General features: G+C 36.9%; 1 protein-coding gene across 1 annotated transcript in view; it reads right to left on the reverse strand.

Annotated features, from left to right (window-relative positions):
* Positions 1-27,477, reverse strand: part of LVRN (laeverin) — a 78,338-nt gene that overhangs the window by 6,406 nt on the left and 44,455 nt on the right. The window contains exons 6-18 of the mRNA XM_046665436.1: positions 26,313-26,426; positions 20,564-20,707; positions 19,965-20,030; positions 19,810-19,875; positions 19,223-19,395; positions 17,526-17,602; positions 17,026-17,165; positions 14,876-14,931; positions 11,232-11,385; positions 9,672-9,766; positions 7,152-7,259; positions 6,254-6,421; positions 5,897-6,034 (exon numbers count right to left, since the gene is read on the reverse strand). Coding sequence (XP_046521392.1) covers positions 5,897-6,034; positions 6,254-6,421; positions 7,152-7,259; positions 9,672-9,766; positions 11,232-11,385; positions 14,876-14,931; positions 17,026-17,165; positions 17,526-17,602; positions 19,223-19,395; positions 19,810-19,875; positions 19,965-20,030; positions 20,564-20,707; positions 26,313-26,426 — 1,499 coding nt within the window. The remainder of the gene's footprint in view (positions 1-5,896; positions 6,035-6,253; positions 6,422-7,151; positions 7,260-9,671; positions 9,767-11,231; positions 11,386-14,875; positions 14,932-17,025; positions 17,166-17,525; positions 17,603-19,222; positions 19,396-19,809; positions 19,876-19,964; positions 20,031-20,563; positions 20,708-26,312; positions 26,427-27,477) is intronic.

Here is a 27,477-nt window from a genome sequence, read left to right on the forward strand (position 1 = left end):
TAGTTTAGCTTAATCTTTTAATAGACAATCTATTATGTTAGCACTAAAGAAATATTTATAGTTAAATACTGATTTGTATAATACAGAGTTTTTAAAGTTTTATTTAAATGTAAAAGGCTCTCAAAAAAATAACAACTGTTTTTATCACTTTAAATGAGGTGGTTAGAACAGATGTCACATACCTCAAATTAAGAAAATTTATAAGAAAGTAAATATGCAAATTATGCTCCTTAAAAAACAACAGTTAATATGAGATCAATTTCAGAAACTCTGACTAAAATACCCTGAAAGTTTATGTAAAATTTTGTATTTGTATATGCTTTTTAAAGAGAAAATCCTTATCTTCTGAGATTCTCAAAATGTTGGCGATCACTGAAGGCTAGGAACCTGGCTCTGCTTATGGTCCCTCAAACGAACATGGTAATCGACACTTCCCCTTTAGGTTAGTGTCCTTGAATACCCAACAAGAATCATCTAAGAAAAGCCATGAAGCATTGCTACAAAGAAACAGCAGATACATACCTGCCCAAAGCGTTGCTGTAGTTAAAAAAGTAAAGACTTTTGGATGCATTAAAAAAGAAAGAAAAATTAAAATAGAGTTCAGGGACCGAAAATAAAATAAGGGACCGAATAAGAAATGGTTGAACTGCCTTGATAGGTAATAAACAATTGATTTACTTTAAAAACGTATACTTGAAATTAAAAATTGTAAGAGTTAACCTTGGCATAACATACAGAGATGAGAGGTAACAGGACTTTTGTTCTTAAGTTTCCAGCTGTAACTTAAGTCGTGTCTACTTGAGCAGAGCGGAGGACAAGAGACAGTCTACATGTAATCCAGGCAAGCAAGCCTGTTTCTATGAGGAAAGAGGAAATGTTTCTTACTCCTCCGATTTTTGTTGGCCAGATATAAAAAGCCTGTGAGATGACTCAAAATATTTGGCAAAATTTGCAAAGAAATTGAATTCCAACCTTAAAATAAAAAGTAGAAAGCTACCTAGGCTGCTAACTATGTGATTTTCAACCAGACACAGGAGAAAGTTTACCCCAAGAGGCAGAGTGGGGTTTGAAGTTACCTTGGGCAACTTATAAATGGTAAAAATGGGGACTAACACACAGTTAGAAGCCTTTTCTGGAGATTAAATGAGATAATGGATGCTGAAGCACCTATCAGAGCAGCCAGCACACTTCATTCCCCCCGCTCTTGCAAGCTTCAAGAGGAGATGTTTGTGAGACAGAGAGGACTTGTCACTCTTGTTGAGAGGGAACACTCTGAAGCATTACTGAACAAAACATATACATTACAAATAATTTATCCTACCAGTATTCACATGCATTCTAATTAATATAAAGACAAGAGCCAATGTGTGTCAGGAGAGCTACCCTCTTAAAAAATTGGTAACATTCAATGCTGGTGTGGGCACAGTGATTTTGGTACTCTAGTTTAGCTTGCCTTCTGTCTCTCTCCTTTCTCGCATTTCCCCTCCCCTCCTAGCCCTTCTTATGCCATGTCTGACTTCCTGTGACAAGCATGGCCATTAGGCAACATGGGGACACCAAGGCATCCAGCCTTGTCCAGTGACAGTTGGTGGGAATGGGCCCTCCGGTGCTTGGGCACACCCCTCCGATACCTTCTCAGCTCTCTTAGTTCCCTTGTGCTCCTGTTTAGCCCTTTCAACTCTGTTCCCCATCATGAAATACAGCAGAGTGGAAGCGAAAATGAGTGCAAGTTTTCAAGCCTAAGGGAGTTTAGCCAATATAACAGTATTTGGAGAAGAAATCAAGAAGACGGTAAGACTCATTTTGGACCAGCTGAGTTTGAAAGTGATTATATCTTGTCTTCTATATTCAGATAAAACTAGGGTTTTCCTGGGGCTGGCGTGGTTGCATAGCGGTTAGGTTTACACCCTCCGCTTCAGTGGCCCAGGGTCTGCAGGTTCGGATCGCACTGCGGACCTACACACCTCTCATCAAGTCATGCTGTGGCAGCATCCTACATACAAAATAGAGGAAGATTGGCACAGACATCAGCTCAGGAACAATCTTTCTCAAGCAAAAAGAGGAAGATTGCCAACAGATGTTAGTTCAGGGCCTCACCAAAAAACAAAAAAAACCCCAAACTAGGCTTTTCCCTATAGGCTGTGAAGCCTATGTTGTTTTGAGAGAGCCAGAAGCAACTTAACAAGGATGATAAGAGCACAAATATCCTCTCTACAAGATACAATAAAAAGTCAGAAAAAATCCTATTGCTTCATCTCTTTTCACACATTCTTTCACAGGATCTATCCATAGCTGTACGTATATACCGATTTTTCCGTAACCCGATAGATGTCTTTATGGCCTGCGGAGGTTCCTTCATTGGGATCAGTACTCAAAAGATCATCTTTGGCCCAACAATGAACTGATTATTCCACAGCAACCAGTGCAGTGCCTTGCACATGGGAGTGAGGGGCAGGACCAAGCCAAAGTTGTTTCACTCAATCACATATTCGAAAATGTATTTTCAGATTAGGCTTCCTGAGGAGAATTCTGGGCCTGGATGAGGGGACCAGATGTTCCTGAACTGCTATTGGCGGTGTACTCAACTCTAACACTTGACCACCCCTCTCTCCTCCTTTCCAGCGTCCTCAGCTCCAGCCTGCTACTGTGACCAGACCCAAGGCAGCCTCTCAGGCCTTCCATGTAGATGACTTTTTCCAACTCTGACTGTTCAAATCCCTTTCTTCCCTTTGAATCCCCAAATCCCTCTACAGCATTGATCAGACATCACGTCCCAATCACTTTATATCCCCAACAACAGCTTGAACTAACTGTGCCTTGGCATAGAAAAACCAAAACTTTTTATTACTGGAAGGAACCTTAGAATTGATCAAATACAATGTCTTTCATTTTATAGAAGAGGAAACTAAGGCCTAAATGTTAACTAATAGGCAAACAATAAATAGATGTGCTAGTTACAGTTCCAGATGAGAGGGTTGGAGAATTTAGTTTCTCATCCATGTTTCTCCCAGAACAACTGATCTACTGGGAAAATGATACTCTGTTTATATTACCATCTATGGTACATAACAGGATTACAGCTATAAGATGCTGGGCAAGGTGTACGGAAAACTCTAGATTTCCTTCTACAGGACTTCTTAGAGCCTTTACGATGCTAACACATACTGTGAATTTGCAAAAGTGGAGGTTAAAACAGACAGTTTCCAAACTAATTGGGTTATTGTGTCCCTTGGTAAAGAAGGCTTGTCAACAGCTTCGATGAATAACGTTCAGTGGAACATATTGGAGAAACACTAATTTCAGTGCTAACTTGACAGTGATCAGCCACATCTTAGCAAATTCAGAATAAACCCTTTCCACATAATTAATGTAAAATTTAATTTGTCATAAGCACTTGTTTACTTACACTTTGATACTATCTTTATCATCACATGAGGACTGGTGACATGCAAATATTCATGTCAAATGTAACTGTTTAATAAGTAATAATTCAATATTCTGATGTATAAAGAATTAACTGAGCATTCCTGTGCCATTTTTTAGTGTATGTAACATTTTAATTCTTAATCTTAATATTTATTTCCTTCTAACAATCTATAAATATTGACTACCTATTTGAACAAAATGATTTGCAAAATTCAGCGGGACTGGTGAATATAAATTGAACCCGAAAAATAAAAATATTAGATTAAGAAAGCAAATTTGAGTCCAAAAGACTTTTTGTAGCAGAATGTGCAAGAGGAGTGAACTGAATTTACCATAAATAGAATAGGCATTTATTTTAATGAGCATAGAATTCTGTGGATAAAAGATAAAAATATTCAAGCCATAGTTATAAGTTCATGCATTTATAATACTAGGTACTTCTTGGAGATAATCGTAACACTCATTTAGAGTTTTTTAAAAAAGGAATCCCTTCTATACTCTTATTTAATACAGTTTTGTAGATCATTTGAATAAATTGCTAGACAGTGGGCTTTTCAGAGAGTTGCTAACATGTTCCTGTTCTCTAAATGCAGAAAAAAGTTCTTCCGAGGAATGAAACTTAAAACACGTTTAGAGTCACTTAATTAAGAGGAATCTTACCCATGGTTGCTGAAAGCCATTTTGGGGGCTTATTGGCACGTGTTCTGTGTATGGTAAAAGAAGAGACGAAAAAGTGAATTGAGGGGATGGTTTACCCCTTAGAGCAGTGCTGTCCAGTCGGACTCTCTGCAATGATAGAAATTTTCTCTAGCTGAGCTGTCCAATATGGTAGCTACTGGCCACATGGAGCACTTAAAATGGGTTTAGTGCAACTGAGAAACTGAATTTTAATTTAATTTAATTTAAATTTAAATGTAAATATCCACATGTTAGCTAGTGGCTATTATGTTGAGCAGCACAGCCTTAGATAATTTTTAAATCCAGCGTCAACTGACTCTGTTAAACTATACTGGAGTCACCTGGGGAGCTAGCGAAAGGTACAGATTTCCCGCCCTATTCAGGCAGATTCTGATTTTAAAGGGGGCTTGGGTGTCTTAAGGTTTATAGCCACTCCAGGTGATTCCGAAGCTCTGCTACATTAGGAAGTGTCTGGTTTATGCTTAGGCTCACCTGCTTGGGGACAGAGCTTTCGTTACAAGCTCCAAGAAGAGAGCAGAAACTACAACCCTGTAAGATTAGAATCTCTGAAACCTCAAAGAACAAGGAGACCTGTGTAAATAATCCTGATTTACTATATCCCAACTCCAAAATTCCCAGTGGGAGGTAGGATCTAGGAAAGAGGGAATTCTTTTTAATGACTTAAGCAAAAATGGAAGACACCATTTACCCTCAAGGTCTTAGGGATCCCAGGAAATTTAAGGAATTCATAAGGCCCTCTGAAGCAATGAACCTAGAATGACAGACAATTTAAAACAAGAGATAAGGACAATTTTCTCAATATGTAAGTAAGCTATGTGTTCCACTGATGAGCCAGAAAAAAAAGATACTGTATAAATGAACTTTTATCTACATGTTTTTAATTTCTGATTTAAAAACACATTTTTTGTTGTTTTAAAGGTATTCAATAAATGTTGTTTTAAAGGTATTCAATAAATGTCTAGAAAAGAAAAAGATTCCATTATTTTTCCCTATAAAAGAAGGATATTCACATTCTTAAACATTGATATTCTAAACATACTTTCTGTTCTAAAGGGATAAACTTATTTACAGGAAGTATCTTCCAATTTTACAGGTGTAAGGACCTGAACTGTTGGCTACTTTGTATCTGCTAACTCTATGTGAATACTTGTAGGACATATTATTCTAGGCTTTGAAGAATGTGTGGTTAGGTAATGTTCTAGAAAGAGCAACCACCAAGGGCATGCTGTCTGATTTTTCCATGTCAATGTATGTTTTATCCAACAGAGGAGCTAAGAAGTAAGCAGATTTAATTTTAAAAGGCAAGAAACATAAAAAGTTAAAAAATATGGAACCCAGATGTATAAAGGGAATATGACAAATAAAAGACATAAGCCACATCCAGGCTGATGTTAGTAATGAGCGTTGTTGTTTCTTAAAGACATAGTGATGTATTTCACAAAATAAATGAATGAGTGATGTACACACATACTGAAAAATAGTTTTGCTCTAATCTGTGTCTCTGAAGACAAGATTCTTGGTGGGCACAATGAGGAAACTGAGGTAGATAAGTATCCCATGCAAATCCATTTATATACAGACAGCCAAAACTGAGGATAAATGTTCTTCTCTTTTAGAACACAATCAGTTTGTGGTGAGACTAAATGCAGGAAAAATTATCACTTTTCTAGTCAATGCAAAGGACTTCTGTGACCTAGCCAGACTAAAGCTGAGCTACTAGCACCAAACCAATGACCTAAATGAAAGAAGACATCTCACATTTCCTTCCTACCTTTCACTCACAGCTTGCCAATTGTTGACTAAAAAGTCCTTTGCGATGTACCGGCCAACTTCAGATTCCGCCACAACTTGGATTATATTTGTCTCATTGAAGGTGAACGGAGACGTAGCAATGGCATACTCCATATATCTGCAAAAGTGCATTTGCAGAAAATAAATATGTAGAAATTATCCAATAGAAAGAGTTAATTTACATAAATGGAATTAAAATTCCATATGATTCTAAGCTGCTGATGCACAAATATGTATAGTATTAATTCTTACATTAGCTCATTTTTATTTTTCTCCCTTTGGTTTATTAATTGCATTCCTTCACCAGGAACTTTCAACGTAAGTTGACAATAATTACCTGTTAAGTATCCATGGATCTTTACTGCAGCCCATTGCATAAGCAAGTTGCATCCTTTCTTCTTCTTTTGTTTTGTTATTGTAGATACTTAGCAAAAAGTCCCATTCTTTTTCATTTCCCAAGGCAATGCCATAACATAAAATCACATTTCTAATCGGATAAGGTATTCTGTAAGGTATAACATGCAATGATATTTCTCATAGTACTTAAGCTATATGTTTACCTAGGTTGTCATATATTCAGAAGTATAAATCTAGAAAAAATGTTTGAGATCTCAGATACGAAGATAAAAAGTAGACAAGCAATTGTGGAAACTGCCATTTGCATTAATATCATCAGAAGAGATCATCAAATTAGTTTAGAAACTAAGAAGTTTTAAAGGAGAAGTAAGTTAGAATAGAACAGTGTACGTTGATAATTCAGTTTGGTCTCAAATCTTATTATAGCATTTCCTAAAAGTCCATCTGTCCATCTGAGGTGATATATTAAAGGTAATACAGTAGCACCAAATGACAGAGTCTTAGTCTCAGCTCTCAGTGAGACTGCAAACTCAGAGAAAGAGATGCTCTGAAGCACATATATATATAACAATAAAAAACAAGCATAAAGCACAACATAAATAAGACTCAAAATAGACATAAGTGCTTATTAGGGAAAGCACTGGCCACGAGAGGTCCTGATTGACAATTCAGTGTATTAATTCTAATCTGTTGTTATGCACAGACCTACATTACACAATTGTTTTTTTAAAAGGGTGTTTGAAAAAAAATAGCAGGAGAGAGAGATTAACCAAGTGAAAATGAAAGGGTCACTCCCAGAGCGAGAGCAGCAAAAAGGTAGAGAAATTTTTGGTGCTGAAACAGGACAAAAACAAGCGCAATTACAATGTTACTCTTACTCATTCTCTGGATGGGTCACCCAGTTTCTGAAGAGCTCTCTTGACAGTTGAAGACAGTCTTCAAGACCCAACCAACACGCAGTTCTAAAGAGTTCTTCCAGTGACATTCTTGAAGATAAAGTCAAAGAAAAACATTATATCTTGCATTACTACATTTATTTTTTCTGCCTCCAAGAATATGTGTTTCATAAAAGGAAAGGTGTTTTAAAACATCCTTCCAATAACATCAGTTTTGTTAGAAAAGCAGCTTTTGCGGATGGCAAACGTATTTAAGATTCAGACAAATATTTGCTGAGAGGATCTCGGGCATCAAATAAGCTCTAAGATTGGTATTTTTTTTTTTAAAGATTTTATTTTTTTCCTTTTTCTCCCCAAAGCCCCCCAGTACATAGTTGTATATTCTTTGTTGTGGGTCCTTCTAATTGTGGCATGTGGGACGCTGCCTCAGCGTGGTTTGATGAGCGGTGCCATGTCCGCGCCCAGGATTTGAACCAACGAAACACTGGGCCGCCTGAGCAGAGGGCGCGAACTTAACCACTCCACCACGGGGCCAGCCCCAAGATTGGTATTTTTTGAAGGTTAGAAATAAATTACTGCCATCCTTCATCTCCCTCAAACACACATGGGTGTACATGCACGCCATATGTGTTATCAATTTATTTTTCCTCCGTTTTATAATAATTGCCTTATGGATTAAAAAAATGACTTTAGAGTATCTGATCTAATACACTTAAAAATAAAGTTCTTCTGGGGCTGGCCCCGTGGCGGAGTGGTTAAGTTCGCGCGCTCCGCTGCAGGCGGCCCAGTGTTTCATTGGTTCGAATCCTGGGTGCGGACATGGCACTGCTCATCAAACCACGCTGAGGCAGCGTCCCACATGCCACAACTAGAAGGACCCACAACGAAGAATAAACAACTATGTACCAGGGGGCTTTGGGGAGAAAAAGGAAAAAATAAAATCTTGAAAAAAAATTAAAAAAAATAAAGTTCTTCTTCCATACATGAAAACAAGAAGGATGGTTTATTTCTGTTCTTTGACAACACGCCTTCATTGCTTGAGCTTCTGTTCCTTCCTCTGCTCCTCCTGGCTATTATAATCATGTCCAGAAAAAAAAAAAGAGGCTTTTGTCTTGTTTTGCTTTTATAGCTGGGCAGGGGTACTCATTATGGTTCCAAACAAAATAAATTCAAAAGGATACAGTGAAGAATCCAGATAATAAATCCAGATAAGCAGTGCCTTGAGGTGTGTCTCCCTACACTCTCTGAGTTTGGAGTGAGAGGTAAAGGAATTGAAACTGGCCATAAGTTTCCAGAAAATGCAAGAGCCAAATCTCCATTGCTCCACCCTCCAGCTTCCACCCAGCCTGCCTTGACCTCCTGATAAGCAGAAGTGGAATGTCCAAGGGTGGAGGCCCTCTGAGAGACAGTTCTGGGCATCCTTTACATACACACTCCCTCTCCCCACCCATCCCAAGTTGGCTGCAGCAAGATGAAGTGCTCTGGAAGTACAGTCCAACTCCCCAAGGTTGCTCTGAAGAGAAGAACTGGCCCCAGGATGCTACAAAAAAGCAGGTCATTTCAGTCCAATTTAGGAGAGCCAAGGATATAGCTGGTTAGCGTATGTGCTGCCTGATTGAGTACACTTTTGCCTTCCTATTCATTCACACAACTTGCCTAACCACTTTCTATCCTCCGCCTTCCATCTACTTGTCTGTTCGACATTTTGTCCATCCAGTCACGCCCTAGCACTAAAATTTATCCCTTCTCAGGATACTCTCCAGAGAGTATAATCACATTTCGTAGATTTGGTACTGCTTGCTTGGTCTAATTATTTTAGCTTGATGTTGACTAGAGCTGTAAATATAATCCCTGTAACATTCATTGTTGGTCACAAGTTCCCTCCCTAAATCTACAAGTCCAGCCTAAACAAACAAACCTTGGGTCATAGGGAGGCCAGCGGTACCACAGCCCTGTCTTGCCTTTCACCCCCTTCCCAGGCCATCACGACAACATACTTATTCCCCTCACCAAACCAATGATGTGAAAATCATTTGCAGAACTTACTCATGCTCATACACAAATGACTGATATATTTCACTCTCAATCTCCCTCGTGATATTTGCATAATGGTAGAATTGCTGTCACCAATAATATACAGAGACGTTTTTCCCCATGCCTTCGCATGCCCTTCAATTCATTGGTATAGCTGGCTTTGCTTAATACAACCCTTTAACAACAGTAGGACAAACTTATAATTTCAACCAGTAGCCTAAGATTTGAGAATGTTGAGCTGTAAATTCCTGTATGTACATGTATGTGCTTTGCAGGTAAATTAAGATCTCAAACTATTATTTCTCATTAGGATATGTGTAGCTCACCGATCCCAAAGCTACTGTTCTCAAGTAGCATACAAAATCTCTCAGCGAATCAGAGGTATTCAGATCTTATTTTATGAATCTGGAAGCCTATCTATTCATATGAATCATTTTATTCAATTATCGTTGCTCAAAAAATACTTACAGAGCTAAATAGTCATCTTGCAATGTTGCCACATTTTCACGAATTATAGTCGAATAAGTATTCCATATTGACATAAGTCTCTTTAATAAATACTTCTATAAACAATAAAGAAAATATACTGTTAGTTCTGGTTCACAACACTGAATTTTTCACTGTATTTCTCTTTGCCTGAAAAGACATTAATAGAGAACTGACAGATATTTCTTCAGAAATGATCTTTGTTACTAAATGTGTAACTGGTTTATTTTTTAACCTTTCTGGATTCAGTTTCCTTATACTAAGTAATTTGTAAAATATAAAGTATACAAGCACACTGCGTGGCATACAGGAAGAATTCAGTAAATATTAGCTATTATTATCATTCACTATCACTGCAAACATTTCCAGTTTTCTTCAAAATAGAGAAAAAAAAGGGAAAAATATAAAACTATTAAACCTTCTACATTAAAACTTCCATCTTAGTATATCTACCTCCAAGAAAATAAGGAGAATTGACTTATGCCTTTGACAAATTTAAGCCCCAACTCTGAAATAAAGTTTCTTCAATTTAGCTATCAGTTGGTAAATAATAAGATTATGAAAGTTATACATTTACCAGTACATTCCTAAGAATAAACCAGATGCAATTCATAGAAATTCTTCTTACAAACAAACATTAGTTTTGACTTTACTCAGAACCAGTCATCAGATATTATCAACAAGCCACCCTGACCCCACAAACATTAAGCGCCTCTTTTATTGGGCATCATCCCCATATTCAAGTAAGTGCCCATTAGCACATAGGACGCCAGATAAAAGAAAATATGGAACCCAAGGTATTTGTGATCTTGCCTACAGGCTGCCCCAGAAACTCACTTGGAATCCTTGCCTAACCTACTTGCCGGTTTGTCTGCGGCCCCCAGCTCTCTGAAGGGTTGCTCATGAGCTTCTGCTTTCAATTCTCCTGTGCCATCTGTTTTATGACCACTGTTTAAGATCTAATAGTGGAACTTTTCCCCTTTTATATTGTGTTATTTATGTTATTTTCCCCTTTTATAATGACATGATGGCATGTCATTTCTTCATTCATTAATTCTAATTTCCCCTTGTCTCTTCTTTCTTTCAAAAGCAGCTTCAAAACTTTTACTTTTTCTGGAACATATCTCTCTGGACTTAAGTGCTGGTCCTGTAAATCAGAGTATTTCAATTATAAATATAGAGTTGTTAAAAGTCATGCTGTTTGACTAACAATCTTTTAAGGAACCAGTTGCTAATAGATACTATCTTCTTCTATAAGAAAAAAAGCATACCATTTCCATCCACTTCTGGTTTCTCAGGACACATTGTCACTTTGCCACAAATTAAGTACCTTTCCAAACTTCACTCACACTCATCTCCTAGACAGGTCTATGACTAAGGTATTTTCTTCCAACAATAATCAGCCATTGTGAAGAGAATGAATATATACAGAACCAATAGACTATTACTCTGGGAAAGACCTGTCTCACAGATGCTTGTCTAGAACATGGAAAGAGGAAGAGAAGATTTTTTTCAAAACCACACAACAAAGAATGCAATTACCTTTAATAATGGGTATATATCATAGTTGTTCACATTGGAAATAAGATCCCTGGTCACCAGATTCAACAAAACTGCATGCCATACTATGATTTCATCTTCTTCAGCAAGGTACTTGGTTAAATCAAGTGCTGTTTCGATCTCGATATAATTGTTTCTGTTTGGTTTTTAAAAAAGTACACTCAAAAAACTTTTACTTGCTAAATAATTTGCATACTTTCCATATTCGTTCCTTGCTTCAGTGCCTGACTTCAATAAGGTATGTGAAATCAGGAAGCTAGAGGGTAAAGTTCTCTCTAAGATGGAATCCAAGCAATGTTGACAGACCCTCCATTTCAGTTTGGTGTGTTCAAGTGCCCAAATTTTTGGAGGCTATAGAAAATCCAGGCTAAACCTTAGACTGATTATCAAGCAATAGAGTATTGGTGCATTTAGTATGATTCTTATGAGAGTATAATTTCCATGCAACAAATATTAATTAAAAGTCATTCTTTATCTAATACTTTGCTGGCCACTAATAAGAACACAAACTAGTACATAGGATGCTACTCCTGCCTACCACTGAGGAGCTCATTACTTCAGTGAGGAGTTGAAACTTACGTATAAGAATCTGTTAATGAAAGGTCCTAGAAAAGGCAAAGAATACAATAAAGTAGCAAAGAAGGAAAACATGTACATGTGATGAAAAAGTCAGGGAAGGCCTCCTAGAGGAGAAACTTGAGAAGGGCAATGAAGGATGGGTAGGATTGAAATGGGTAGAGAGAAAGGGGAAGGCAGCTTGGAACAAAGAAGATAAAGTGGGAATTAGTGTGATAGGCAGATCAAGCTCACCGAGGCAGGGGGTTTCTTTTGTGCATAGCAAGAGGTGGGGCCCAATAGATGAGGGGGATCAAATCTGTGGAGAGCCTTGAATATCGGGATGAAGAGTTTACATTTGGTGGGAAGGTTTTTAAACAACTGAAGTAACATCATGAAATTGATGCCTTATAATTCCATTGCCTTGTGCTAAAGAAGACAGAATGGAATTCAAAGGAATGAGGCTGGAAGCTAATGCCATAGGCCAGGCAAAGGATGATGAAAGCTTGGTTTTGTATGAAAGCAGTGAAGGTAGTAAGTAAGGTGAGAATCCAAAAGACATTCCCAAGAATGAATAGATAAGACATGGTGACTATTTGGGAGATGGAGAGAGGAGGAAGTCAAGGATATCTCTGATGTTTCAAGTTTGGGTGATGGGAAGAATAGTAGCACTTTTGACAGAGAGGGAGAAATTGATAGCAGGAGTGATTTAGAGACAGAAATAACGTTCAGTGTTTAAGGTACTGAATTTAAATGACCACAGGATAAACAGAAGACAGGAAACAAGGAGAGATGTTGACTTAGAAGTCATCAACATATCCTTCCACAAACATTTGTTGAGGAACTTATATCTGCTGGGCACTGTACATGTATGTAATAAAATGATCACTGAAACCATAAGAATACATGAGTTATCCAAAGGAAAGACAGCAGAAAATAACATAACCATGATTGGTCTTAAGGATGCTCACAGAAGCAGGAAGAAGTCAGATATATTACGAGAACCAGGTTTGCACGTTGGAGTTTCAGGAAGCCAAAAAAAGAAGTTTCCAGGAGGATGTGGTCAACAATATCAAAGTCATGTTAACCTTAGAGAGGAGTTTCAGCAAAGTAGGAGGCAAAGAAATGTGCCGCAGGTCACAGAGGGAAAAGGTAGTGGAGAAAGAAGGATAAAATAAGCAGACATTCATTCAAGAAATATGACAGGCCAAAGAAAGAGAGAGCACACTGGATAATTTATTATGTATACCCCTTAATTTTATTGTCTGAAAATTTAAATTCTGAACATATATTAATTTACCTGGTTAAATATTTAGAAGCATAGCTTATATTGAGTAAATCCAATATAGATAAAATCAATAATTCTGTAATATACTAAAATACAGCCTCATTAGAATTATACCTACAGCCATCACCCTTGAGTAACAAAAATCACTTCAAAATCTTAATTGAGGGGCCAGCCCAGTGGCACAGTGGTTAAGTGTGCATGTTCCACTTTGGCACCCAGGGTTTGCTGATTTGGATCCCGGGTGTGGACATGGCACCACTTGGCAAGCCATGCTGTGGCAGGCGTCCCACATATAAAGTAGAGGAAGATGGGCATGGATGTTAGCTCAGGGCCAGTCTTCCTCAGCAAAAAGAGGAGGATTGGCAGCAGATGTTAGCTCAGGGATGATCTTCCTCAAAAAAAAAAAAAAACTTAATTGATAGTCTATTTATTTCCAACAACTCTTTCTTTTTTGATACGTCAGCTACTTTATTTCCTTGACTTCCAATAGTATAGAAAAATATGAATACATCCTCTACAATCTTCCTAAATTTATCCATTTTAATATTTAACAGATTTTAAAAAGCCTAATCACTTGTATTTTACTTAAGTTTTATTCTTGATTAAGATTTTAAAAATAATGATTCCTATACTATTAAAAATAATTCTATAAATATTGAAACCCCATTATCTTTTTCTATTCACATCTCCTCTACTGCATCCTTTTAAAAGTTTTCCTTCAAGGGCTTTGTTTTAAGACAATGAATCATCTTTATTGTTCTTTTACGATCCTTTAAAAAATTCTCCATAATCAGTTTAAATCTTATTATACCAAAGTAAATTTGACTGAAAATATATTGGACTTTGATATAACTGACAGCCAAGTTTTGACTTGAGAAAGAATATATTCCTTCTCAAGTTGTTGTAAAAAACACTGTTTTTTTGGCTTTCATTTCTAATAGCAGTAGATGTTATTGCTGTTCCTGATATGACTTTTTTGAATTGGCTTTTTTCAATTTTTTTTTATTGTGGCAAAATACACAAAACACAAAATTTACCATTTTAACCTCTTTTTTTTTGGTGAGGAGGACTGGCCCTGAGCTAACATCTGTTGCCAATCTTGCTCTTTTTTTTTCCTTCCCAAAGCCCCCCAGTACATAGTTGTATATCCTAGTTGTAGGTCCTTCTAGTGCTTCTATGTAGGACACCGCCTCAGCATGGCCTGATGAGCAGTGCTAGGCCCGTGCCCAGGATCTGAACTGGCGAATCTCAGGCCGCCAAAGCAGAACACACAAACTTAACACTTGTCTACAGGGTGGCCCCCCATAGTAACCATTTTTAGATGTACTGCTCAGTGGTATTAAATATATTCATAATGTTGTGTGACCATCATCACTGTCCATTTCCATAACTCTTTCCATCTTTTAAAACTGAAACTCTATACCTATTAAACAATCTCTCTTCATTGCCCCTTCCCCTCCAGCTCCTTGGCAACCACCATTCTACTTTCTGTCTTTATGATTTTGACTACTTTCAGTACCTCATATAAGTGGAATGACACAGTACTTGTCTTTTTATGACTGCCTTATTTCACTTAGTATAATGTCCTCAAGATTCATCTATGTTGTTGCATATTTCAGCAACTCATATATTATAAAATTCCACTATAACTACAGAATTTGATCCTAATCTAAAAAGTTAGGGTCTGTATATACTAAAGAACCATCCTTACAGTGATGAGGTTATGATGTTTACAAATTTCTTCAGGTCCACTCTAAACCATGAATGAAGAACATGTACTCACTTAGACAAGGAGAAGGCATCGTCGATCAACTGCAGTCTGTGAATAACAGGGATAGCCTGCAAATTAGATCCAAGTGTGTTCAGGAAAAGATGAAGACATTTTTAGTAAAAAAATAATTTTCAAAATAATAACAACATTTAAAGATCATTGCTGCTCACAAAGTACTTTCATGTGAATTATCTCATGTGCAGAGAAATAACAATTTCTAAAGATAGTTCCCATAACTTATTTATTATATATCTGTTTTTTGATAAATGATCCCTCAGGACACCAATCATAAGGTTTAAATATGGTGAAGAGTTTTGCCAAAATACTCCCTGAAAAACAGTGTGTTAAAAAATAAAGCAAGAAGCCAAGTTTAAAAGGCTTCTCCAAAACAGATATATATATTAAACTGTATTACAATGTCAAAATTATTGTCAGGGGAATTTGAAGCATGTGAAGCCTTAAATAAATATTATTTACCACTATTTTTGGCAGTAATCAGATACTCTTTTAAATGGCATCTGTCTTCTCGAGATTTTACTAATTTGACACAAAACCACTGACAGAGCCCTTTGAAACACGGAAAGGCAGGGGTCAATTGCCAACCTAACTCCTTAGGCTTCTGTTTGAGCTCCTTGGCGTTGCCAGGCCCCAGGACTTTGTCTCGTCTTGTGCCCTGAGGGTGCCCAAACTCCCCTACAGCATTCCTCCAACACCTCCCAGCACGTCCACTTCTGTGGTCCCAGAAGATTTATCTTCACAACATCCCTTCAAGCATCTGACCAGGCCAAGCTCCAGTCTTTCCTTGGTAGTAGTCTCATTTCTTTTCTGGCCGTAACAGCACTTACATTTTCTAGATTAATATTAATAATAGAAGTGTTTTATTTGCTCACCAATTATGTTGTAGGAATAACTGACCTCAGTTTTTCAATAAGTAAATCTACAACTATTGTAGCGGCATGACCTAGTGCTTCCAAGGCCAAGAGTACCCTTAGCAATTAATAAGTATTCAGCTACTCTGAAAAGATTTAAGAAGAAAATATTATTATAAGTGGGTTTTGTAGCTTTATTCAAAAGCCCAATAATAATTTTTTAAAATTACAAAACATGTTCTGAACACCTGAATTTTGTCAGGCCTCTGTTAAACATGATACCCACATAACCTTATTTAATCCTCACAACAGCTCTTAGGGTTGTTTGTAACCTATAAGATTATAAGGTCTATTATACCCATTATTACATGGATAAGGAAACTGAGGCATGACTGGTCAATAAGAGGCCCAAGGTCACATATCTGGTAAACGAACAAAAATCTGAACACAAGTCTACTTGACCCAGAACCCAAGCTCTGGACCAATATGCCGTACTGCCTCTTCTGCTAGAAAGGCTGATGCGTGTCTCCGAGAACTTTCGAAGAGAGAGACACCTAGGATATCTTTTAGTTCAACACTCTGCTTTTATGCATGGAGTCTCATTGAACTGTGCCAGGCTTCACAGCAGAGCCAACTTGATAGACTTCTAAGGTAGCATCCATTTCCACCAACGGAGATTTGGTTTAATTCAACCAATTAAAATCTGACTGACTAGAGCTAGCCAACATTTTAATATTTATATATTGCATAATGATTTATAGTTGTTTTACAATTTAAAGTGATATTGGATTATTATTGATATTTTATTAATTAAATTCTCTGCTATGAGGGAGAGTGAGAATTTCTAAAAACTCTATTCTAGCATACACTGCACATCCATTATGAGCTTAGAAATTTTAAGTATATGCTTACCTACATTGTCTTATTACATACATAAGAAAAATATGATATTATTCCCATTTTTAAAATGAAGAAATAGAAGTAAAATATTTAAGTAACTTGCCGAAGATCACAAAACTAATGGTTAATTTGTATTCTGATTTTTACTTAGAAAGGTAAAATCGTTGTGGGAAGGCAAGATTAATGTTCAAAAACATAATACATTCAACGAAAATCTTCCCTTTCTAAGAAAAATTTAAAAATCCAGTACATCTTGGGGTGAGAGGCAGCAATGGGGGTGGCGTCTCTCCTCATCCACTATAAACCACCAGGTTTATGAAAGTTCAACCTCTGAAAGGCTGGACAGCACATTATCAATGGTATTTAATAAAAGGTATAAAAAATTAACCCTACCTTAGGATCTTTTTCAAGCTGTTGATTTAATTTCTTCCAGCCTAATTTATCATAGTTAACTCTATAATATCCAGTCATATTCAAATTCAAAATCACCCAGTCATGCTCAGAATCCGAAACTTGCATTTCAGGAAATACTTCTACAAAGGAACATGTGAAAAGTTTGAAATGGTGTATTTTTAAAATATTCAATACATGTTTATACTATATCCTCTTAATTCTAAATAATAAACCCAAGAAAACAAAAAGTAAATGAATTCTAAAATATATACCAATCTTACCATATAATTATTTTTTTCACACATAATGGCTTTTGATTTATAACTTTAAAGCTCAATGTTGAACAAGAATGATATAATATTTTAGTTTTAAACAAGATAGCTTTTCAAAAGGTAGACATTTCAAGATTTTACTCTCTTCCTATATATATATATATATATATATATATATAACTATATTCATATAGATATGCGAAGATATTTTTGAAATTTGTTACTTACTGCTGCTATTATCTAGCCAGACTAAAGACTGTGTAGTTCCATTTTTTATCCAAAGAATAGGTACAATCCATGTGTCACTTATCGAAAAAAAATTAAAAATTCAGTTAATTTTCACACATAAGAATATAAACTCTGAGCCAATATTCAATGAGGTGATAAAACAACCGGACTCAAATCCTTTGGTCTCTCCCTCTGGAAGTGCAGGACTTGCTCTTAGGATTATTCACTGTCATTTTCACAAGCCAGCTTTGCTTTGGCTACTTGTTTACTCTCTCTTCTTATGTCTTACAGATTTACTTCCTCTTATAACTTAAAGCAGCTCTTAAGACTATCTTGTATCTGAAGCTTTAAAGACCTATTCATATTAATTCATATTCATATTCATATTCATATTAAATTTTAGCCAGCTAAGCTTAGTCCAGGGTCATTCCAATGCGGCAGACAGATCCAAACCCATCTGTGCCAAGAGAGGGGAAGAGGAATTTAAGAAGAAAAAGCCTCAAACATTTCATAATGCTTTTCCACCTCACGTTTTCTCCCCATCTGAAAAGTGTTCAGCGCAAATCATCCAGATTATTCGCATTCTTCCCACGTTGGTGGATGTGACCCCGATGAAGTAGCTGACCACAGGGAGGGCTTCGTCATCTGAAGAGACACGCTATTTGGAGTCTCAGCAATAGCTCCAGTCTTGCTCAAATGTCTGCTCCAATCTTGCTCACGGGTCTAGTTTTTGCTCTGTGTTTATCTGATAGCTAAGGCACACTTCTCAAAAGTCACAGAATGTCATAGTGACAAGAAACATCCAGGTCTCCTGTTCCTCTCCCCGGGGGTTTTAAAGAAAGAGTAGGAGGACCAGAAGATTTTGGTGGTGGTATTTGAAAATTAATTCCTCATTTGTCCTGATACTACAATGAGATGTGAGGATTAAAAACAGCTGAAAATTATTTAACAAGTTAAGAAAGAGAAGAGGAGGGGAGAAAGAGATGCATGCTAAACCACTTTATACTCATTATTTCCTTTCATTTTTACAACAATCCCCTGGGACACATGTTATTACATTTACTTCATAGATAAGGCAACTGAAACTCAGAGGTTTAAATAAGGCTTTCCTAAGGTTTGAATTTTGGTGAAGTTAGTATTTAAACCCAGGTCTAACAGAATCTCAAGGCTCTAATTCTAATATAAGTATGGCTACAAATACACACATATGTTCATGTGCAGACACGCACAGAACTATTCCCCAAGGATGCAGTTACCATTCAGTTCTGTTTCTAAGGAAGAGAAGACAACCTTGCAACAGGATCACCTTTTCTCTAAACTGACATGAGGCCATCCATGGCTCTATCCGATTGCTTCTCACCCAGAATCCTGAGTAATTCATTACCTCTGTCTGAAGGACAAAAAGGAATACATAACACCCAAAGCTTTGGTTGCTAGTGCTACCCTAAATCCCAGGGGAGGGGCATTGCCTTGACTTCACAAATGCAGGTCTCTGGCCTTGCTCAGGACATCAGGGGCTCTACCTCATCCCGGCACCCCAGTAACAGCCAGCCTGCAGCACTAAGTCATCATCCCGGAGTCACTCTGCAGAAAGGTGTGTAGCCAGCAGGGGTTATGCTCCTCGTCCACAGGCTGGTTTCCATCTGATCAGAGCTCAGTCTCAAGGAAGGTGAACACAGAGGAGCAAATCTACCTACTTGTGGGTTAGAAGAGTCTGATTTTTAACCTTTCCAAGATAAAATGGCTCCTGTTTCATGACGCCAGTAGATACATTTAAGGTGATAACTGGAAAACCACTCTGGTGCGTCCAACTGTCCATTATGCTTTTCACTGTTGCTGGCAAAAGAATTTTACCCTGGTCATCTATGGCCTGTTTAAAAAAATCATCACAAAAGCAGTTATTTATCATCAAAATCTTTCAAGGTAGCAATCTCCTAAAAAAACCCACATAGCTATTCTATTCCTCATTTATATAGCAACTTCCAGTGGGTGATAGTCTAGGCCAAATTCAGAACTCTGTTCAACTCTCCATATGAATGGTTCCTTAGCTCATTCATTCATTCACTGAACACATATTTATGGATCTAACACGTGCAGGCTCTGTTCTGGGCACTGGGAATACTGTGGTGAAGACTAAAGAAACAACCTCTGACCTAAGGGAGTTTCACAAACAAGGCAAAATTGCTTTCCTGTGGCATCGCCATACATGCCTGGCCTCCTGATTTTGTTGTACTATATAACACAAAACAACCCAGGAAAATGCGTCAGGAAGTAGGACAATTACCATTTGAAAATGCCTCCATAGATCATCTTGCTCAGCATTTGAGAAAGAAAATATCTTCAAATAGGACTGAAAAATAGAAAAGTTAAGGTTAAAATAAATAACATGCCAAAGCAATTTATGTTTACTGTCCTCCAGTAACGATTTTGTAAACTCACCTTAAGTGCGCTGATAAACAGACTCTCACTCAGGAAACTAGAAAGCATGCGGGCCATAGACGCTCCCTAAGACATAAAAAGCTGTCCATTATTTGAACAAAATTCGATATGTAAATACTGACATAGTCCATTTTGCTATGCAATATTTTGGGCTGTGCTCCTGATTGTATTATGCACTTTAGTCGAATGTTGGTGTTATCCCAAAGTATGCTAATAAAATAGTAGACTGTCACTAATCAGTAGATAAAAGGTGAGCCAATGTCCTACATATAGAGAGTTCAGAGTACACAAATTTTTTTAAATTGAATTACACGGCAAGAAAAATTTCCACCAAACAGACGTGTTTGCCTTCAAAGTAGCAAGCTGTCTAAGGCTATTTATAATGGTGGATGGTACTGAGCACCTAATATGGGCTTGACTAATATTTATTAGATAAAAATCAATTTAATCACATTTTCTGAAATCCATCTACTGAAAAAAATTAAAGTTATCTGTATCAAAAGTTGTACAGTAGCATATGAGTCTATGACCCTTACGATCCATTTTATGCAACTTTCTTCAAGAGTGCAGAATAAAAGGAAAGATTTAAGTGATTTTACCTTGTTGTAAGTAAATAAGTCAAAAATCTCATTTATTTCACCCGTTTCTGTGAAATTTTCCGCCTTCATGGATACAGCTCTAAATACCAGGGCGTGATCTTCTTTGAGGACACCATATAAAATGTTAGTAAAAAAGACCTCATTCTAAAAGGAAAAGATTGAGCCACCATTAACTGCTGAGGTGTCACAGAAACACAAAATTCAATGTTCCTAAAATAACTTTCAATAACTGACACTGAAGAGGGGAAAAACAGTAATTGAGAAGGGCTCTGTGAGCTGCAATATGCCAAATAAGTCAAGATTCCTTGAATAACAAAAGTCTAGGATACTTTCCTTCCCATTTGGTATCCTTTTTAACTCAATTTTTAAAAAATCAATTACAAAAGTTAATGTGGTTTCCAAGAGAGCTATTTACATTTCCCCTAAGGAGGTCCCTGACCACCCAGACAGGGCCCTCCAAGAAATAGCATCTCAAGACAGTTTTAATCCTCTAGAATTTCATTAGTAACCCTTTAAAATTGATCAATGTCTCTTATATGGGCATGTATGAAGCAAAAGCATGCCAGATTTACAAATTCACAAGGATGCTGATAAAATAATTTGTAACTGGAAATAAATCCACAGACTGGATACTACAGTTTATAGTTCATGCATTAAGAGAAGGCAATTGATTATATTTTGATGAGAAGTACAGGACTCTCCAAAAGACTGTCTCTCTCAGACACACAACAAGGGCCGTTTCTTTCTGAAGAAATGCTGGAAGGAAAACCAAAGGATAGCCAAGAGGTGTGTGGGATGGGAGTCAAAGAAAGGGCAGTGGAGAAGCTTCAGGGACAGCTCATTCATACCCTGCAGAGTTGGGCGAGCCCCTGATAATCCACATGAAGCCTCAACTCCCTAGTGATTCTCTCTGGGGTCCCCAAGTGACTCTCTCAACCCTCAACAGTGTCAGGTAAACTTTCAAATTCTCCCCAGCTTCCATTTGCCAATGTTCCAATCAACCTTCTCCTATGAGCACATTATGTTTAGATTTATTATTGCCATTGATTAGGCTACTATCAAACTCTGCTCTTCCAAAAATGAGAAAGTCTGTCATCTAGAGCAATGCATGTTAAACTTTAATGTGAATAAGGATTGCCTGGTGATTTTGTCAAAGTCATATTCTAATTCATTTGGTCTGGGTTGGGGCTTATATTCCTAATAAACTGCCACATGATGCTGATGTTGCTAGTTCAAGAATCACAATTTGAGTAGCAAGGATTTAGAGGAGACATCTGCATAAGTCTGATCTTCTTAAGTATGGCCTTTACTAGTTTAATACTCAAGAGTTCTTGGTAGTGTCTCACTTTTGACCCATGTGTCATATAAGCACCATGAAGAAAATAGAGAAAATACCCCCTACAATAATGACCATTAGAATGTTAGTACAGTTCTTTCCAATATTTTTTCCTATGTATTTATTTATTTCTCACAGTTGTAAAAACTTTTTATCCTGTGGAGGGGATAGAATTTGCCACCCCAAAATGTGTCTCTTTGGCTTGATTATTTTTAAGAACAAAAGACTCAAAAAAAAAAAAGAACAAAAAATCTTTGACCTTCCACCTAACCGTTTCAAAGAATTTAAAATAGAAGGCCTGTCTCAGGAAGGAGCTATCATCACAGATGACTCTAGATGTGCTAGCCAGAAAGGCACTTAGCAAGGCCATGGCCCAGCAAACATTTGTTTACCAAACACTTGCTTTTCCATCTCCACGTGAATGGCCTTCCTCTTCTTTGAAGTCTCAAACCACTACCCCCCAACACCCTCCCTTGTCTTTAGCTACAGATGGTATTTAAGGTGGTGATTTCAGCCATTTTGGTGAACTACTCAGTTTTCCTGAGTTTCTTCCATGTATACATGTTATTAAATTTGTTTGATTTTCTCCTGTTATTCCGTCTCATGTCAATTTAATTCTTAGGTCAGCCAGAAGAATCTAGAGGGTAGAGGAAGAGTTCTTCCTCCTCTACACCTGCTCATTTACTAATTATAGCATTCACTTAAAAATTTTGCTATCTCATCTTCTTAACTATTCTTAATAATGGCTGTTGCATTATAAATGAAACACATATAAATTGGAAGGAAATAAACAAAAACTTAATAGTGATTACACAAGATGGCCAAATCAAAGATGATCTTCTTCTTTTCAAAGTACAGCAGATGTAACTTTTGCAAAAGTAAAACATTAACATAAATAAATGCATAGCTGCATAATACCCCATCAGGTCGGTGGACCATAATTGACTTTATCATTTCCCTATTAGTTAGGCATTTAAGTTGCTTCTAGTTATTTGCTATTATAAACAATGTTTTAATGAACATTTTTGTACACATAGCCTTTTCCATATTTTGTGGGGGTTTTGCCCCTAGAATGGATTGTCTGTCTCTCTTCTACCTGCCTGGAATAAGATTTTACATAACCTTCTCGGTATCATCGAATCACACAAGGTAATTGTGATGAACGAGGCAAACACTTCTTCCTCAACATCCATGAGGTCTTTCTACTCTGGGCTTCACATAAGGTGATGCTTGTCCCAGGCTGTTGCTGTTCTGCCAGAGAGAAACACAACTTAAAGTGATGTTAGCTTTTCTAAAATAACTTATCTAGTCACTGCATTTAGTGATTGGATAAAGTGAGACTGTGCACTCACCATCCCTTTCTTCCTGCAAGCTGTGAGATCTCCCAGAGAACAAGACTGATTTCTGTTATATCGATTATTATCCTAAGAAATACAACTGTATTTATTATAATAAATTTGTGTGGAATGTCACTGTGGTTAAAAGCACAGGCTTTGGACTCAAGTTGCCTGAGTCTGAATCCTACCTGAAGCCTCTTAGGGGTTGTGTGACTCATAAAAGGCAACTCAGTTTCACCATCTGAAAATGGGGGAAGGAACACTGTCTTCACTGGATTATTATCAGGACTAAATTAATTTACATAAAATTCTTAGCACAGTGCCTGGCAAATAGGACATGCTCCATAAGGGCTAACCACGACTGTGATTACCTCTTTCTCTCCCACCCCACTTTCCCTCCCAGCGCTCTCACTCCTTACTCCTCCTCTTGCTCCTCCTCCTTCTTCTGAGGGTTGAATCAGATAATGTCTATAATACTCTATAAGCACACAGCGAGTGCTTAGTAAATGGTAGTTGTCACAATGATATCTAGTGGATACTCCATAATCTGTTGAATGACTGCACGAAACTTATTTTACAGATGAGGAACTAAAGCTCAGAGGTGTGCAACTGCTTGCCTCCACTTAAAATGATCATAAAAACAGAACAAGATCTGACTGGCTGCAAGGTCCATATGTGCCCTTCCCTTCCCCCAACTCTGCTGCTTCCCTGGACCAGGCAGAAGAAGAGAGATAGAGAAGAGTCAGTGAGTGGCAATGTCAGAGCTGGAGCTTCAGAGACCAAAAAACCAATTGGTTCTTAATATTCTGAATTCTTGACCATGACCCATTCATTTCATGTTTTAATGACTTTCAGCTGAAAATTAGACCAAGAAATAGAAAAAATAGAATTCTGTTTCTGCGTATGGTTCTTTGATTCCCTAGTTCAAAGGAAGCCAAAGTTCTTGATCTCTCAAAGATCAATGAAACAGGTCTCAAGCTTTTAAAACAGAAAGCTTGGGGCACTTTTTCTAAGGTGCCAGGATCCGATACTCTTCTGGCAAGGGTTATATTCACTTAGCTCTACAAGTGATTGAGAAATGTAGACACAGAAAAGAGTGAGTAAGACACCAATGATAAAAAGAAATAACTAAATGGTACAAAAAAGGGCTAATCTTACCATTTTAGTTTCAAAAATACCAATAATATGTTTTCACCAAGTTTTCCCAGATGTGATAATATCTTAGCCATTTTAGTTGCACTGAGAGGTAATTGATTAACGTTAACAATATATTCTATTCAATTAAGAACATAGAGGGGACTCTAATTGTTTTATGCGAATGGAAATTTTTCCTAATTGACTCTAAGCACAAAGTTAATTTGGGATACAACCAAATGCATTCAAAATCAGTTATAGAAGACACCAACCATGTGTAGATTCTATTTCATAAAAAAGAGGTATAAACAATTCTGTAAGTACAGAGTATATGGAAAGGACTTTTGAAGACAACTAAGATTTACTGTATGTATATAAATTTATATATATGAAAAGAGTCATATAATGAACACACACACACTCCCCATTAGCTCCTTGAGAACAATTACATTGCCAGGTGTTTTCTCTGTAGAGCACAGTGGTTAAAGGCATGGGCTTTGCAGACAGAAAAACCTGGAATTGAATCTCATCTCTGATGTTTAATAACTGTGAGACCTTAAAAAACTTAATGCTTCTATGCCTCAGTTTCTCAACTATAAAATGGAAAAAATAACAACTATGCTCATATGATTGTTTCGAGGATTGAGTAAGATGATGTATGTATAGAACTCATACCACCTGGCACTTAAGACCTAAATATTCAGTGAATGGTAAATTGTTGTTACCAATACAGTACTACTGTTGCTATTGTCATCGTGATCCTCATCATCAGACTAGACCCAGACAACGTGGTTATAATCACAGTTCGGACTCCATCAAGCAAATGACCTTGGGAAAGTCACTTAACCTGTCAATACTTCATTCCCATGATCTATATAACAATGTTCAATCCAGGGGAGGAAGAGCAGAGGCACTGCAGAGCAGCTGGATGGCGGAGTGATGGGCGTTTGATAGGATGTCTGCAAAGGGTAGGGTGGGCGGCATGAAACTGGGGCATTAAAAGGCTGCTACATGAGTGCTTCCCAGAAACTGATTTCATAAACAGATGGAAAAACATTTTTTTTTAAAGTTTCTGTGGGGCCAAGACAAATATCATCTCTCTCCTATCACCATCCTTTCATAAAAGAAGGGAAATTTTACTACCGATATAATAGAAAGAACATAATCTTAGAATCTCCTTCAAAGTGAATAAATTTGGCCTGTAAGGAATATCTGGCTAGTGGAAATCAGCATTTCAAATATCAATACTCTCTTTGAACGGGTGAGTGTAGGGAGAAGAGGAGGCGGCCAAGAATCGAGCCCTAGAAACACTTGGGAGGGGAGACAAGGCAGGGGCCAGAAAACAGCACCAGGCAGAGCAGTCCGGAGCAAGAGAGATGATGGGAGATAGGAACTTCAGAGGGGAGAACATAATGTCAGCTATAATATGCATATAATATCAGCTCTATTTTATAAAATATAATATATAATACTTATATAATATAGCATACTACTTATCATTAAAGTCATAGACTACTGATTTTAACTGCTTTAAAATTTAGTTTAGATAGGAATAAGTTAAAATAATCTAAAATCTAACAATAGGGAAAGATAATACACACATACCTTATAAGGTGATATAATAAAACATTAGGTTCTTAAAAAATCTTAAAAATCTTGTTTTCAAAAATCATTTAATGATTTATGGAAATGCTTTTGATATAATATGAAGTAGAAAAGATGTTACATATTTCTGCATAAGTCCCACTTTTATGAATATTTACAATAAGTAAAAGCATGGCAAAAGAAAGCACTTCAAAAGATAACACTGATCATCTCTGGGATTAGAGATAATTTAATATTCCACGCATTTTTTTCTGTATTATATATTTTCAACAATGAATATGCATTACTTTTATAATTAGGAGAAAAAATTATAAATAAATTTAACAGACATACTTACTCTTGGGAATTTAGGATTGAAGTGGTTAATTATTTCAAACTCAAAATAAGATGCAAAACCCTCATTGAGCCAGAGGTTGTTCCACCAAGCCATGGTAACCATGTTTCCAAACCACTTTTGGAGATGGGAAGAAAAAGACTCCCTTAAATTTAAGTAATATTTACTGTAATTGCATGTTAAATAAATGTGAGGTGAAAGACATCATTAAACTTTATTTGCCATCAATAATAAAACTTGAAAAGAAGACGCCAAAAAGCACGTTGCTGTTTTAACATGAAGAGATATCAGTGATGCATTTCTCTGAAGTAATTACTTCCCAGCCAATGATTGAGAGTAATTTTTGTTTTAAAACTGTGATGTTCAAAAATAAGGTAAGCTAAAGCAGCATTTCTTAAACTGTCCACTTTGCCCAAAAGTTATGTTAAATTAAAAAAGCAGAAGTCTTGAATGTTCGTTTAACACCTACTAATTATAGCATCTTATACACTAAACAGACTACGTCAGGATTTCGCTGTACGAAGTTATGATGTTTTAAGAACATGATTTGATGTGCATTATGCACAAATCACTCAAATAATCATATGTTCTGCTAAGTGGTCCAGCTATAATTATTTTCTATTTGAGCTTAACAGAGAGAAAGTGTCAAACGGATGATGAATTGAATCAGGAAAGAAAAACACAATAATTTCCAAAACCAACAAATCCACATCCTGGTATTTAACCAAATTCTTATAACAACTGTGCTGTACTAACAGCGCTTATATTCCAAATGACATGTTACTTAGGCTCTAACAAAAAATGACACTTTGGGTGACTGCTCAAAACTTGTGAAAGTGTGTGTTGACTGTGTAATAGGGTGTTATTCAATCCCAGTAAATCATTCTTTCCCAAAACTTCTTACGGACCCACACAAGAAGAAGATCACTTCACAGTTTGGAGATTTCTTTCTTGACAAACTTGTATTAATGGAGTGGAGGTCAAAATACAGATGTGAGAATCTCCATCAAATCAAAAAACTTAACTTCTGAAGTCACAACATGAAAGCATACAGATCTAATGAACTGAATTCTTCTTTACAGCGCCCTTTGGGATGCAGCTCAAGGATTAATTACTGCTCATCTCACTGACACTAATATTGCCTACATCCTTTTAACCTCTCTCCAAA

Source organism: Equus quagga, chromosome 7 (assembly GCF_021613505.1).
Source record: "Equus quagga isolate Etosha38 chromosome 7, UCLA_HA_Equagga_1.0, whole genome shotgun sequence".
Lineage (NCBI taxonomy): Eukaryota > Metazoa > Chordata > Mammalia > Perissodactyla > Equidae > Equus > Equus quagga.